General features: G+C 42.9%; 1 protein-coding gene and 1 non-coding gene across 2 annotated transcripts in view; one reads left to right on the forward strand and one right to left on the reverse strand.

Moving 5' to 3' along the window:
* The first annotated feature begins 65 nt into the window (after window positions 1-65).
* Window positions 66-15,676, forward strand: part of LOC139357744 (uncharacterized) — an 89,733-nt gene continuing 74,122 nt past the window's right edge. Inside the window, exons 1-2 of the mRNA XM_071076116.1 lie at window positions 66-102; window positions 321-668. Coding sequence (XP_070932217.1) covers window positions 66-102; window positions 321-668 — 385 coding nt within the window. The remainder of the gene's footprint in view (window positions 103-320; window positions 669-15,676) is intronic.
* Window positions 13,144-13,272, reverse strand: LOC112428109 (small nucleolar RNA SNORA72). Its single transcript, XR_003020003.1, has one exon. It is a non-coding gene; the product is annotated as a small nucleolar RNA SNORA72 (small nucleolar RNA).

Here is a 15,676-nt window from a genome sequence, read left to right on the forward strand (position 1 = left end):
AGGGAAGGCAGCCTGCGGGGAGAAACCCAGAGCCCCTTGCCAGCCTCCCGTCCCAGCTGCTATCCATGCACTTGTGTAGCTTCCCGGCTGTCCTGGGGCCAGGCAAGAGGTAGTAGGGCTCCAGCTACAGAAGTTATAGGAGGCGACTCTCAGAGCCTTGATTTCCTGCATTTGAAATACTGAGAACAGTGTCTTCCATGCCTACTTTCTAAAAGCTGTTATGAAGATTACCTAGACTCATACCTGTGAAGGCTGGTGAAAGAATAAAGCAGCAGAAACACACAAGGTGTTAAAAAACTTCCCTTCCAACTAATTAGTAGATGAGTTCGAATCCCAAGCATACGGACAGCAGCAGTCACAGCAGAGGGCTGGGGGCCCCGGCCCTTACCAGGTGACCTCCCATCAGTCAGGAGGACAATGGCATGTGGCAGTGCCGAGCACCACCTGGCTGGGATCAGTCCTCCTGCCTTCCTTTCTCCTTGTCCGGCCTGGGTCGGTAGCACGGTCTGGAGAGCCAGCAGACGCCCTTTCCCAGTGTGCGGAGGCAGAGGAGCTGTCTGAACGTGCAGAGCCGCCGCTGTCAGCGCGGCTCGGGATCAGGAGCTGCCCTGCACCCAGTGATCTCTGCAAATCAGTGCTCACCCAGAAGGAAAACCGATTTACATTGGGTGAGTAACAGAGAATGCCAACTTCGTGTTAGGAGATGAAGTTCTTCTGGATGAAGGGAGGCAAGAGTCCTTTCAAAATAAGATTTTCTTTGTATGTGTTCCCACTGCTGAATAAGGTGTTCCTTAGGCCAGCTCTAGGCAGAATTCTGAAGCTCCGTTTCAGCTCCCCAAATCCCCCCTTGTTTTAAAATAGGTCTGTGACTACAGGCGCCCGCCACCTCGCCCAGCTAGTTTTTTTTTTTTTTTTTTTAATTTCTTTTTTTTTTTTAGTAGAGATGGGGTTTCACCATGTTAGCCAGGATGGTCTCGATCTCCTGACCTCGTGCACTCCAGCCTGGGGGACAGAGCGAGACTCCATCTCAAAAAAAAAAAAAAAAAAAAAAATAGGTCTGTGAAAACTTAACAATATCCAGGTAAGATGGACAATAGTAGAACTGACATTTAATCTTCATTTTGAAGAGCAGTTAAATGGGAGTGAGATTATAACACTGTTAAAATAAGATTAATGTTATAATAAATGCTAGCATCCCAGAACAATTGAATAGAAATATAATGAACAGCCAAGGCTGGTAAGTGGAAATGTCATCAACGGCCACATAGGTAGAGTAAGTTACTACCTTTGAGGATTGAGTTGGACTGAGCATAAAATGAGATCCAGAATAACTGTGGCTTTAACTAGATAGAGGTTTATTTCTTTCTTACATAAAAATCTGGACACCACCCTCCCTCTTTTCTCTGTCTCCTCTGGAGTAAGGGCGACTTTGCTTATCTAACACCCTGCACGCTGGGGTGTCTGGCCTCCCTTGCTCATTGCTGCTTCTTTCTTGTGGCTGCACATGGGCTTCTATTCCCCAGGACACCTCTAGGTCCAAGAAGACTGCTGTAGCGCTGCCCATCACGCCTGCATTTCCGCCAGCAAGAAAGAGGAATGAGGAAGATGTGGCAAAAGGCAGACACCTGCTATCTCTTAAAGAAGGCTCCCAGAAGCTGCATCACACACTTTCAGTTACATCCCATGGGCTGGGCCTTGGTCTAGGGCCATACCTAGCTGTCTCTATTCTGTCAGCCAGTGCCTGCAAAAAACAAGTACTATGAAAGAAGTGGGAAGCACGCTGGCTACCACTGATGATCTCTGCCATTTGTGTAATTTCCAGATTTCTGGGAAGTGCCTCTGCCTTCCCCTACCTTCCCACATCTCCCAGTCCACTTAGCTGATCCCTGCATCTCTCAACAGTTGTTAAGTCTCTCACTAAGACGAAGAAGACTTTCTCGTGCCGAGACCTTCTTGCTCCAGGTCACTTGGAGGGTTCCCAGTGCTGATTTGTTTTTTTCCCAGTATTTCCTCAGTTGAGCTGAGCTGATTTCCGGGTGATTCACCTCCAAGATACTTTTTTTTTTGCTGTCCACGCTCTCAGAGAGCGTTACCTGTTAAAGCAGACAGCAGTCACTGAGGCTCACAATATGCCAGCTCCTACACTCAGTTTTATATTCTTTTTCTCACGTAGTCTCTAGCACAGTCCTGAGATGATTGCTCTTCTTAGAAATTAGGGTCAAAATTGTGGTACACACCAGTGTGATCCTATGCTCTAGCCCTGCTGCCAACCATTATGCCACACTACCTCTCCTGTATCCTGTGTGATCTCTGTCGCCACCCCCACCTTATAGGTTAGGGAAGAAGATGAGTAAGTTTCCATGGTAGGCCAGACACGGTGCTGAATCGTGGGGAGAAGGCACATTTCTCTAGGTCCTAGTTCTCAAGGCGTGTGTGTAGAGCAGAGGGGAGGAGAGCTGGAGGAAGCTACACACAATTCTCCTATGATATAAGGCCAACTGGGATGTTTTCTAAGAGGTGAAAGTAGGTTACTTTCACTGCAGGTGTTCAGGAGATGTAAGGTTGAGACACCTAAAGGGTGGCATGAAACGAGTCAACTACTCTGCCCCAGCTACCCCTCCTTTCCTGTGGCGTGGCTGGAGGGCTTCACCAGTCCACACCCAGTCGAGTTAAGGTCCTTACTAAGTGAGCCAGGTGTCAGCTGGTCTCCTGCCCCGGAAGATCTGGTCAAATTTGACTAGAATCCTCATTCCATGGCCTTGGAAGAACTCAGAGTCCTTCCTGCAATTTCTTTTCCTTAGTACGTTCTTCCTTCAGCCTCCCCTCGCCTCAGTGCCTGAATGTCACCTCCCTAGTCCACGCCATTTTTTTCATGAAGGGTCATTCTGAAGCCTGTTTCTCAGTTTAGCAGCTTTATCGGAGAATCATTCTCTGAGATAGGACCCCCTTCTAGAATCCCCCCAGTCTTTTACTAGAAAGCGCCACCCTTTTTGCCTTTTCTCTCCCTCCTCTGGGATAACTTCAGTTTTATGTCTAACACATGATTCCTCAACACTTGTGAATTTTATACGCAACCAATTTATGAAAGTATTTTTCTCACCAAGACCTGATTTCTTACACTGTAAGAGATCCTGGAGAGTCAAGTTTCCTTTTCTTGTTACTCTTGACGTTTTGGTGACTGTATTGGTACAGCAGAAGTTAATCTAAATCTCCAGGTCAAATAGCAATGCCATGATGCTGTTGAAAGTGGTGATGAGAAACGCTGGTCCCTCATGTGGGCCTGGGAGGCAGGGCCTTGAGATTATGGTGAGGTCATTGGCTCTGAAGCAATGGGACTGGCTACTTGTCAGATGTGGCAGTTGCTAACAATTGTGAAGATGGTTGTAATGAAAACACCTGCTTCACAGTGTATGTGTTGGGCCATTGATGAAAGCCCTAGAGATACCTAATGCTTACCACATCTGGATATTCATTCCTGAGCACATGGGAAGACTCAAGTTGCCCTGAAAGTAGTTCAAGATCAATTAACCAACACTGCCCAGTGGACTTTGAGTAAAAAGGCATATCATTTTTGTTCTAAGGCAGTTTAGAGTCTCCCATGCTTGCTGTATCCCTGGGAGCCAGGTATTGAAATGGTAGCAGCACAGAATGGAAAGACCTTAGATCCCTGAGGCACCAGACGGAGGAGAGCCCTGCTGACCTGCATCAGACTTTGCATGAGCAAGATATAAGCTTCTATTAGGTTGAACCCCTGCTACTTTTTTTGTTACTATAGCATAGCAGAGTGTGTTCCAACAAACACAGATAATATGGAAATATATATAGCTTTTACTCAGCTCTGCCACTGGGATATTTCTGGATATTTAGTAGCTTCCAAAGGTTTGCTGGTTAAGGGGTGTTTTGGAAGAAGAAAGGGATGATTTTCTGTATTCTTTACTTATTTCTGTTGCTTTTTTCTTAAGTGGTCATTATTTCAAAAAGACTAGGTAATAGAGTGACAGGTACTGAAGTAGAAATGCCAACAGACAAAATTGGAGAGAGGCATTTGGTAGGATGGTTTGCATAAAACCCCTCAAGCCTCTGCTTGCCTAATTGATATGCTGTTCTGGAACAATTCAGCCTGACACAGGTGCTCCCGCAGGTTAGTTAAAAGGAGAATGCGGTGCGGAATCCATATGCTACCATTCCACCTTTCAAAGCAGCAGAGAATCTCAGGCTCTGTCTCCGTTAGTAATCACCAGACATAACAATTAAACATATATCACACCAGGCTCAAAAATCCCTGGAAGATACTTTGTGTCCATTCTGTTTTACTCTGAATCTGTTCGTAATATTGGTAAAATGGGACAAGAGGTTGGAGAAGAAGGAGAAGGGAAGGAAACCCCCAACAAGTTTTGGAAAGCAGAGAGTTCACGTATTCTACTCTTGGAAGCTTAATGAGTGCCCAACAGAGTGCCTAATAAAGTGTAAAGTGAATATTTATTGAACCAATGGTGACAATAAGCTAAGATATTGAATATACTAGTTGTCAGTGGAGATTCTGGCTCTAAAGAGAGTTGGTTAGTACCATCCAGTGCAGCTCACCACCTGACACACACATGGCAAGGTCTGGGGCAGCTAAGTCTGCATATGATGTGTGTAGTTTAATCTTCTGTTCCATATTCTCTGATCCAATTCCTGTGGGCACGGACGCTCCAGTCACAGAACAGCAGCTCACATTTGGAGGCTCCTGAAGAAACCAGACTGTGAAAATGCAAGTGAAAGTCCTGCTCTGGTGTATTACAGGTGCTGCTTCTAGAAAACCCCTTTATTAGAAAGCAGCATGAAACCAGCGTTGGGATATAAGAGGATGTGCTTTGTTAAAAGAAAACCTCTTTCTAATACTCCCAACCAAAGGGCCCGAGGTCCTGTCTAACTAAATGCCACCTTTCTCTGATTCTTGGAGCTTCATCTTCAAAGACTGAGAGGATCCTCCTTCATCTGAAACCTCTCGGAAAGGGAAAGGTTGGTCGTGACTTGTTCCCTCAACAAGGAACTTCAGGTACTACCAACTGTGTTCAGTAACCCATCTCTGACAGGTGAATATGTGAGGGGTCCTGGAATTATTATGCCAATTTTCCGTGTTGGTGGGTTGCCAACGTTTACTAGTCTTATTGAGAAAGGAAAAAATGAGCAAAGAAATCTTTCCTTTTCTTTCCAGGATGCTCTCCAGGAAAATTCCTGCTAGCTTAACTCAGAAGAAGAGCAGCCTGTGTATGAGCCTGTTCCCCTTGAGAATTTCCTCTTCCTTCATTAGTGTCTTGTGATGGCCACATTTTCCATTTCTGTGACCTCCTATCAGCTTTTCAAATGCTTAACTGCAAACTAAAGTTATTCTGGCATTAGCAATGTGATCTCAGGATTCCCACAACTAGCTTTCCTCAGGATGAATATTGGGACTAGTTTGGCAGCAGACTGTATGATAAGGAGCACTGGAATGGGAGTCAGAAAGCACTGTGAACGCTACAGGGCAAGTGACTTCACCTCTCTCAACCTCATTGTCATCAACTGTAAGTGAGAGAGTGAATGAAGGATGCTTCCAGCTGTCAAACCCTGTAAGTCAAGAGAAGCTGTGCTCCAGAGAAGAACATGTACGTTGGCAAAAAAAGTATTTGTACATCCTTCACCATATTTTTGTAGATGAGTCTGAAGGAATTTTGAATTCACCTAGCAATTGCACTATCTTGATTTCATATGGAAAACACAATTTCAAGAAGTTAACCGCAAGGCTTGCACACTGGCTGACTTCCAGCCTTCTCCTCACAGAGTAGGTTAACTAATCCAGACAATTACTGTCAAACAAAGGAGCAGGTTGGAAATTCTTGGAGGAATTTTTTTTTTTTGTACAGCTTATTTTTTTTGTACAATTTATATATTAACATGAGAGTCCTCAAGTGGAATTGTTTTCATGAATAATGTAAGTAACTATTCTATTTATCTAGTGCTGGTTGGGTAAAAAAAAATTACAAAAATTACAAAAGTTGGGTCAACTGACCAATTTGAAGGACAAACATGATTCCAGCTTTCTTCATTTTTTTTTCCCCTAGGACCACAGCAGTTAGAAGAATTTTATCATGAGTTTGAGCAAATAAGTCATCCAATCCCAAACCGAAAGTATTTGAAAAGTAAACCATCACAACACCCCACCTCAAACAGGTTTAACGGGAAGCAGTGTGTGTATATAGCACATCTTATAAAATGAAATAGGCAGGATATGAAATTTCTGAAAACAAAAATCTCTCAATGAGGACCTTCCCCATATGTGTGCCATTACCTTGATAAAACTGAGACTCGACCAGTGGCTCAATAAATTTGGAGAAAACAGAAACAATGAGGCTCTCACTTCAGATTCACACTTTTTAAATTTTCTTTTATGTTTTCAAATTTGTGGTCATAATGCAGGCCAGGTATTGCATTTTGACAATAGAATCTGAAGCAGCTACAACTCTAGATTTTGTAAATCCTTCTTGACCATGGCGGTGGCTTAGTTTTAACTGTGATTACTGTCTCATTGGTCAAACTGTTTGGACAGAAAGGACATTTTATTGACAGGTTAGTCCCCCAAAAGACATGTTTTGGATATCTTTTTCAAATGTTCAAATTATGGATGGCTTAGTGTATACCCTTTGCCCCAAAATGAAAATTCTGGCATTCTCATTAGCCTTCTCACAAAGCAAGTCTTTAAAGCTTCCCCAACACATGTGAAAACCGAATTTTATGAGGATTCAAGACCAGCCAGGAAACTTTAGTAAAGACTAGATTTCAGAACAGCAGATCTCTAGTTGTGCAAAGGACATTGCTAAACTTCTGGGTTGGAAGGTATCCTGATATACCTAATTCTATTTATGAAACTGCATATGTGCTTTGAAACTCCGTTTAGATCCAGCTCTTTCAGCGAGAGATGGAAACCATATGTGTGTCTAAGGCCCTTATGTTTTGCCTTGGAGAGTCTTAGATTTTGTTTTGATTTCCAACTTGGCATCATTTTCAGATTTGGAGGCATCCTGGGTATGTCCTTGACCCTCTGTGTCACGCAGAAACATTTTCGTTATCCATTATTACTCTTCTTAGATGAGTCCCATGCTTAGAAAGGTGTTGTGCCTTTCATTCTCAAAAAAGTGGTTCTAAGTAAAACAGAGATCGAAAGAAAATATGTGGAACATTCAGGCTCACAATCTTGTACATAGGTAAAATAGTTTTTGTTTATTGTGTATTTGAATTAATCAGGTCTTCCTTTCCCCTTTATTCCTTATTTCTTTTGTGGGAAGTGGACTAAAGTTTCTGCTGCACCATGAACCCAAGAATTGTAGACATATCTCAGTGGCCAGATGGCTGGCTACCCAGCAAATCTATCTTCCCATTCTCTCAAGGTAATGATCTAGCTGTAGCCCAATATGTGACCTCTCAGTTGGCGACTGTGTTTCAAGAGCCACTTGCAGGTGTGTGTCTGAGTTCCTTCCAATGGAATGTGAGCAGAAGGGACAGGAGACATTTCTAGGCCCCGGGTCTGACCCACAGCCTTCCCTGTAGTTGGTGCCTAACTACAGAGCAGCCGGAGACCAACTGGCTTTGAGCATGCAGGTGCAGGACTACTGTATGAGAGATGAAAAACCTTCTTTGTCCTTAAAATGAACTTTTTCCCTGAAATCGCATGTAGACCTTGGGGCTCATACATAAGAATTAAAGAGGAAGAAGAAAAGAAATCTCTTTTTGTTTCCTTGCGTAGAACCGAGACATGGAGGAGTTTGGTGTCTTAGTAAGTAGTTGGATTTGGCTGAAATGAGCGTATGAGGGTGTGTAAGAGTGTGTGTGTGTTTGTGTATTACAGGAGGCGTCTTTTTAAAATTTAAATTTAAAATTTTTTTGAGGCAGGGTCTCACTCTGTCACCCAGATTGAAGTGCAGTGTTTGATCATAGCTCATTGCATCCTCAACCTCCCTGGCTCAAGCAGTCCTCCTACCTCAACCTCCTAAGTAGCTGGGACTGCAAGTGTGCATCACCATGCCTAGCTAATTTTTTTGTTTGTTTTTTGATAGAGACAGAATCTCTCTATTTTGCCCAGGCTGGTCTTGAACCCCTGGGCTCAAGCAATCCTCCTGCCTCGGCCTCCCAAAGTGCTGGGATTACAAGTGTGAGTCATTTCGCCCAGCTGAAAGACTTCTTAGTGAGCACAATAGGGACAAGCACTGGGGTCAGATTCCCAAGGTGGACCCATATTTGAGGGATAGTCATGGTCAGAGACAGTGTAAGGGAGGGAAAGAGTCCAGGAAAATAATGAAGGAGCAAATGCTAGAGAAAATGGTATCAGGAAGCCAAAGAAGAAGTTTCCAATTGATACAGACATTTGCCACTACATTTTTTGCTGTCTTTTTTTGAAATGAGAGTAATTCTTATTTTTCTTCTGTAAGACTTTTTCTTATGAAATAAGTTTTCAAAGGGAATTCAATGAAAAAAATTAATTTATTCTTTGATCCTAGGGCTTGGTTTAGATCAATAAATACCCATGTCATATACCCAGTGCTACCTGTGATGGTCTAGTTGCTCCAAATACTTGCTCTGCCTCTTTGAATAGTACTTTTTCCAAGCTGCTTTAAAGTTCTAATTTTTTAGCAATAATTTTAATGACTTTGTCATTGTTGAGGAGAATGTGGTAAAGTATCAGAGAGATAAGAGAAACCGGATCTATAGAGTCAAAGAGAAGAGATGCAAAGGAATAATTATTTAGATGATTTAAGACGAATTCCACTTTTTAAAAATTAGTTGAAAAATTTTAGACTGGGATGATTGAGAAAGTTGTTTCAAGACTTCAGAATTTATGAGTTAGGATATGCAGGAATGAGATCTATGTTTCTCCAACTTGTCCTGTCTTATTTGACTAACTAAGCATAATGGTGAAAGGTATAGATTTGAAAATCAGGTGGCCTGGAGTCATAGCCCTGCTCAGCCACTCATTAGCTGTGTGACTTCAGTCAAGTTATTCAGCTTCTCTGTGCTACAGCTTCTTCATTGGCAAAATGGGGATAACGACAGAATCTGTCATAGCCCAGGTTCTCCCCAAGGTGGAGTGTGAACAAAGGGATCTGTCCTCTGAGTTGCTTATCTTAGAAAGGGATCCCAGATAGCAGGAGAGAGGGACAGGGGAGGTGGGACAGGGTCAGAAGGAAGACCAACTCAAGGATGTGTGTTAGGATGGCCACTGCTGTGGGAGACAGATTGCTCCAATGTTGAGGACTTGGTCTGTCTTGTGAAGACACTACATATGGCACCAGGCTGTTCACTTTAATCAATCTTTCATAATGTTCTCACTGTGTCCTTTTCACATGTTCTGCCATGTCTTCTTGTCTCTTTCTTTTCTTTTTTTCTTTTCTTTTTTTCTTTCTTTCTTTCTTTCTTTCTTTCTTTCTTTCTTTCTTTCTTTCTTTCTCTTTCTTTCTTTCTTTCTTTCTTTCTTTCTTTCTTTCTTTCTTTCTTTCTTTCTTTCTTTCTTTCTTTCTTTCTCTTTCTTTTTTCTTTCTTTTTCTTTTTCCTTTCTTTCTTCTCAGGGCCTTTCTCTCTCACTCAGGCTAGAGTGCAGTGGCACAATCATAGCTTACTGCAGCCTTGAACTGCTGGGCCCAAGCCATCCTCCCAGCACAGCCTCACGAGTAGCTTGCAACAGTACCTGGGACTACAGGCGTGCACCACCCCTGCCCAGCTCATTTATTTTATGTAGAGTTGGAGTCTCCTTATGTTGCCTAGGTTAGTCTCAAATTCCTGGCCTCGAGTGACCCTTCCTTCTCAACCTCCCAAAGTGCTGGGATTACAGGCATGAATGAGCCACCGCGCTGGGTCATTTTCCCTTATTTTGCTGAATGTCACTACCTACCCTGTCCTAACTTCAAGGAATCATCAAAAGCAGATAGGGGAACTCACAAGTGATTGCCCACATCAACAATTCCTCCCCAACCAGCCCTACAACCCGATTGCCCTGTGCCTCTACGTTCTGGTTTCTGCTGGTACATATCCACCAAGTCCTGCCATCCTTTCAGTGTGTGAGTCATTTCCATTCACATCAAAGACTTTATTTTCCTGCGCAGGCTCTGCTGAGGCAAAGGGAGTGGGGTGGGAACAGATCCTGAGGAGGACAGGGATTGTCATCTGAGAAGCATGCTCTAGGTGAGATGTCCGCAGGGATCCAGGTGGGGAAGGCTGCTCTCTTCCACCACAGACCAGGGCATTGCTTGTACCAGTGCAGAGTTCAGGGGATCTGATGTTCAAAATTCTCAGACTCAGCTTATCCACCAGCCTCCCTGGCCTCTACAAGGTCTCAGGGACCTGTGCTTTCCTATGAGTGCCCTGACTTCCACACAGCAGACCCGTCCTGGCTGTGAACACAGTCTGCTGTGTACCTCTGCCTCTCTTCACAAGGCCTTGACTATGATTTTGAGCCTACATTGAGGTGAGAGTTGACTCATCTGAGCCTGTCATTCTCTTTCTTATTAACTTCCTCATATTCAAAGATATTTTATCTTTTAAATTAATAGACTTTTTTAAGGGTAATTTTACATTCACAGGAAAAATGAGAGGAAAGCACAGAGAGTTCCCATGTACCCCTCCCTTTACCCCCATGCACAGTTCTTTTATTAATAATGCCTTACATTAGGGGGGTACATTCATTACAACCGAATGAGCCAATATTGATACATCGTTAGGAACTGAAGTCCATGCTTTACATCAGGGTTCAAGGTTGATGCTGCTCATTCTATGGGTGTGATAAATGCAGAATGAATGACATGTGTGGTTTCCTTTTTAATGATTGTCACTAACCTGATGCTTCACCATCACCTGTCCCCCATCCCAATCAATCACAGACAAGAGTCGCAGAGACTGACTTTACAAACCCACTCACCCCAGCAGTGACATCTTTATGGCCATCTGATTGATTGGTCAGTGACCCAGCTCTAGTATTTTATTCTGAGCATGCTATTTCCAGGGCTATCCTTTTACCAATTGCCTTAGTCTCCTAGGACTGCCATTCAAAATATCACGGACTGGGTGGCTTAAACAACAGACCGTTCTGGAGGTTGGAGATCCAAGACCAAGGTGCTACCAGGGTGGATGGGTTTCTTGGTTTCCTGTGACAGCTGCCTTCTCACTGTGTCCTCATATGAACTCTTCTTTGGTGCATGTGTGTGGGAGCAGGGAGAGAGAGAGAGAGAGATGCAGAGAGAGAGAGAGAGAGAGGAGTTCACCTTTTGAGTTCTCTTTTTATAAGAACACTAATCCTATTAGATTGGGGCCCCACCCATGCTCTCATTTCACCTTAATTACCTCTGTAAAGGCCCTGTCTCCAAACACAGTCGCGTTGGATGTTAAGACTTCAATACCTGAATTTTGGGGTAACATAAACATTCATTCCATAATGCCAGCTATCCTAACTTAGATCCCCTGAAAGTAGAGGACAAGACAAAGGTTAACATGTGAGTAGTTTATGGGAATGAGATCTTAGTGCACAGGAGTAAAGAGCTGGGAAAGAGAAGCCTGGAGGGAGGGAGGGACTAACTGAGGTGACCATGGTGTATGGCTGGGCTGCTTGGTGCCTAAGACCTTACAACACATGCCTCAGAACTGTGCACCTTTCATCTTCAGTGGGCAATACCCTTGCACTTCCCAGCTCCACGTGGGAGTGCTGAGCAGGACTCCGTGGGTTTCCATGTGACACCAGGGCATCCCTGGGGCAGGAGGTAAGAAGCACAAGGAGCAGTCATGAAGCAGAGCCAGTCATGAAGGGCTGTACCCATGCAGAAATGCTTGCAGCCGGTACAGAGCTGATCATGCAGCAGTGGTTGGAACGAGACAGGAGGTTGGGGGGATTAGAGGTAGAAATTCACAGGGTTGGTGTGCAAATCATTTTGCATTTTACACAAAATGAATGTGTGTAAAGTGCTCAGAACACTGCTGATATATGTGACCGCTAAAGATCTGTCAACTGTGATGATGATGATGATATTATTATTATTATTATTATATGGAGCAAAAAGAACCAACCAGCCATCTACATACTCATCTACAAGATTGAGTATGTTTGTCTCTCTCTTAGGAAGCTGTCATGTATTATAGATGGACCCCTGATGTCCCCTGATACCAGCCGGTTTTTGGCAACCCCTAGTTTGAATCTGGTCCCTGCACAGTTCAGACTTTTAAAATACATGGCTTTGCCTGAGTCAGGTGAACGTGTGAATTCTGGTATACTCCTCCCCAGCACACTTGCTTCAACCAAGTAAACACCAAGCATGCAAAGCCATGTTGTCACCAATAAGGAGCAAATTTTTCATTGAGTCTTTTTATCTTGGCTTAACAACATGTAAAAGACAACTTACTCATTAAATATTTTTAAGAATATTTCCCAATATCAAAATATTTCTAACGTTTAAAAAATTCCGGTTATTAACCTATATTAGTTGATAGCTTTTTTGTTAAGTTCACTGAGAAATAAAAACACATGGTTAACCATCAAATACATTATGACTAGATTTAATATAAATTACAGGCACTGTGCCTTTGGTTATTACTCCTTCTACGATCTCTAGCCTTGCCAACTACTTCTTGGGTTCACCCTGGAAGGTGACATCTACTAGGCAGCCCTGACATTTGGCGTGGAGAAGTTGCTGGTGGCATAGCAGAGTTAGAAAGTTCCACTGTCTAGGGTAGCCAGCATTTTATGTTAACAAGTATGGCCAGGTTGAATTGGGAAGGGTCAAGCCAATCCTCTTTCCTCAGCTTGTATCTAGACCACAGTATTGTGGAAGTGAACCTGTGAGGAGGGACTAGCAAGGCTGTGGTGGGCATCCAGGGACACGGGTTACCTATGCGAGAGGTCATCCCTGCACTGTGCTCTAGAGGGCGCCATTCGTGCTGGACTCCGGGTGAATGGGGTTCCTGTAGGCATGCGTGGTGGCCCTGGTCTGCTGCCTGGGGCTCTGCCCCTTGGCCAGGTCACAGGTGAGATTTGAGCTCTCCAGCACTTGCAGCCTTGCTCTCAGAGCTTGGGAGCACCGCCTCTTATCTGTTGACATTCTTTCCAAGCTATTCACACTGAGAGCGTAACACTTTCTTCTTGACCTGGTTTATTACCAGAGTTTGTAAAACCAGACCTAGGGAAAGAATTAGGTCTGGGGACACATGCGTGGCCTTAATATAGCCAATCTTTAGAGCCTGTCCTATTACAAAGTCAGAACAGCAAGATATTCTCAGGAGCAGCTTCCTCCGACCCCCCGGTGTGTTCCTTTTGAGCGTGTGAATTCTGGCATACCGCTCCCCAGCACACTTGCTTCAACCAAGTAAACACTAAGCATGTAAAGCCATGTTGTCTCCAATAAGGAGAAAAGTTTTCATTGAGTCTTTTTATCTTGGCTTAACAACATGTAAAAGACAACTTATTCATTAAATATTTTTAAGAATATTTTCCAATATCAAAATATTTCAAACAATTAAAAACATTCCTGTTATTAACCTATATTTGTTGATAGCTTTTTTGTCAAGTTCACTGAGAATTAAAAACACATAGTTAACCATCAAATAAATTATGACTAGATTGAATATAAATTACAGAGGCTTAAAGACTGCAGACTGCATGCAAATTACAAGGACTTCACATGTATGTGTTCGCGATATGTTCTTAAATGTAAGACAATTTGATTCTTGATCATATCAGTTCTCCATCACCTCCACAGAAGTCCTTTTTGCAATAAGTGAGTATTTAAACAGTTTCCAGAATAATAAGTATCTTCTGCCTATTTCACCAAAATACAGTTTTGTCTGTTAAAGAAAACAAAGAAATACATTTGTCAGCCATAATGAGTTTTAAAGACATTCTATAAATGCGGGTGTGCCTCGGATTAAGAAAACCAGACATTTAAATAGTTGACCTTACAGAGCACATAAATTAGAGGGTAATTACTTAAATGTTCTTCAGTTTGTGAAAGGATTTACAACAGGGTTCCTCTAAATAGCTAACTCTCTAGTGAATTTAAATTACTAGTGTGTGTGTCTTAAAATTAGTTCATTTTTTTTAAAGAAACATACCTGTTGCATAACATAAGGTGTGTTAGAATTAAGAAATGCTGGTGGGTTTTCCCCTTTGTTAAGCAAGTCTTTAGGTTACATTAGAACTCATATTTACCAAGCCTTTTTATGGGAGGAAGAATTAGTCAGCAAAAAATGCTGAGCTCATGTTTGCACTGGCTCCATTTCCTGTCTGGAATAAGAGGCTGGGCCTCCAGGGAAGTCCTGGTGGTATGAGCTTCCTTGGGTTTCCACTGGGGAGTGGGGCCAAGGGGATGTCGAATGTACTGTGGAGCCCATGGCCGTCCTGGGCTGAGCCTTTCTGTCTTGGAGTGGGAGTAATGAAGGTGGGAGTGGGGTGGGGTGGGGATGGTCATTATTTCAGTGGTGAAGACTATCAAAGAATATTGAGGGGGAGAAACCATTGACCTCATTGGAATCCAGCTCTGTGACCCTGGGTGAAGATTGAAACCCATTCTAGCCTCAATTGTACCATCAGGCATGGAAATTCAGCCAACGACAAGAAACTGTCATTCTCAATATCTCCACCTGTCATTAACCCTGGTTCCCTCTAAAGACTAATCTCATGAACGTTATTCCTAAGGGGGTTCACTTTTTGAAGCCATAGAAAAGTTTCTGCTTCTTGTTACCTCATGCTTGGCTTTTCTTTCTGCCTCTGCTGCAGCTTGTTCCTCTAAATAGAGGCTGTGTGCCATGGTTTTGCCATTCATGTTTACATTCAACTGGACCAGTTCTGCCATTTTGAACAAAAAGCGTGTCTTCAGGATTGGGTGCCAAGATCTTTATGTCCAAGCCTTAGTCTGCTATTAATTACCAATCCAAGTGAAGTGTTCATCATTCATTTATTCTACAAATATTTACATGTCTCCTAGTTTATGTCAGTTACTGTTATTGTCACTGGGGATATCAATGAGACAGATAAAATGTCAGTTCCAGTTGGGGGAGATAAGCAATGGTAAATAAAACAAATAGATACATGATTATTCTTCGTGAAATTTTAAAAATAAGGAAAATATATTATATTTTTTGTATAATCATAGGAGTTTTAAAGTAAAAAATTGCCATTATGCCAACATTATATATTTCTTAGTATTTTAGAATCAAAATTTTATTTATATTTATTTATAATTGTTATATCAGATGATGATTAAAAATTTAGCACAATTAAAAGTTGGTGTGGTAGCTGGGCTCCAAGATTGTCTGCAGTGATCCCTATGTGGTGGTATTTGCCCAAGGACGTAGGATTGGTACAAGGGCTGGTCTGTGTGAACAACAGAATGTAGCAGAAGTGATGGTAGTCAATTCTGAGACTGGTTTTTGAAAGGCATTATTTCCTATTGAGGTCACCCTCTCTTAGATTACTGGATCTGGGAGAAATCAGCTGCCATTTTGTGTGCAGTCCTATAATGAAGTTCACACAGTGAAGAACAGCTAGGGAAGAAACAAGGCCCATTGCCAACAGCTGTGTGAGTGGGTGTGGGAAACAACCTTTCCAGCCCCAGTCAAACCTTCAGATGATACAGCCTCAGCCAACATCTCAGCTGCAACTTTATGAGATACCCTGAGCCAGATC

The sequence above is a fragment of the Macaca nemestrina genome, chromosome 13, assembly GCF_043159975.1.
Source record: "Macaca nemestrina isolate mMacNem1 chromosome 13, mMacNem.hap1, whole genome shotgun sequence".
Classification (NCBI taxonomy): Eukaryota; Metazoa; Chordata; class Mammalia; order Primates; family Cercopithecidae; genus Macaca; species Macaca nemestrina.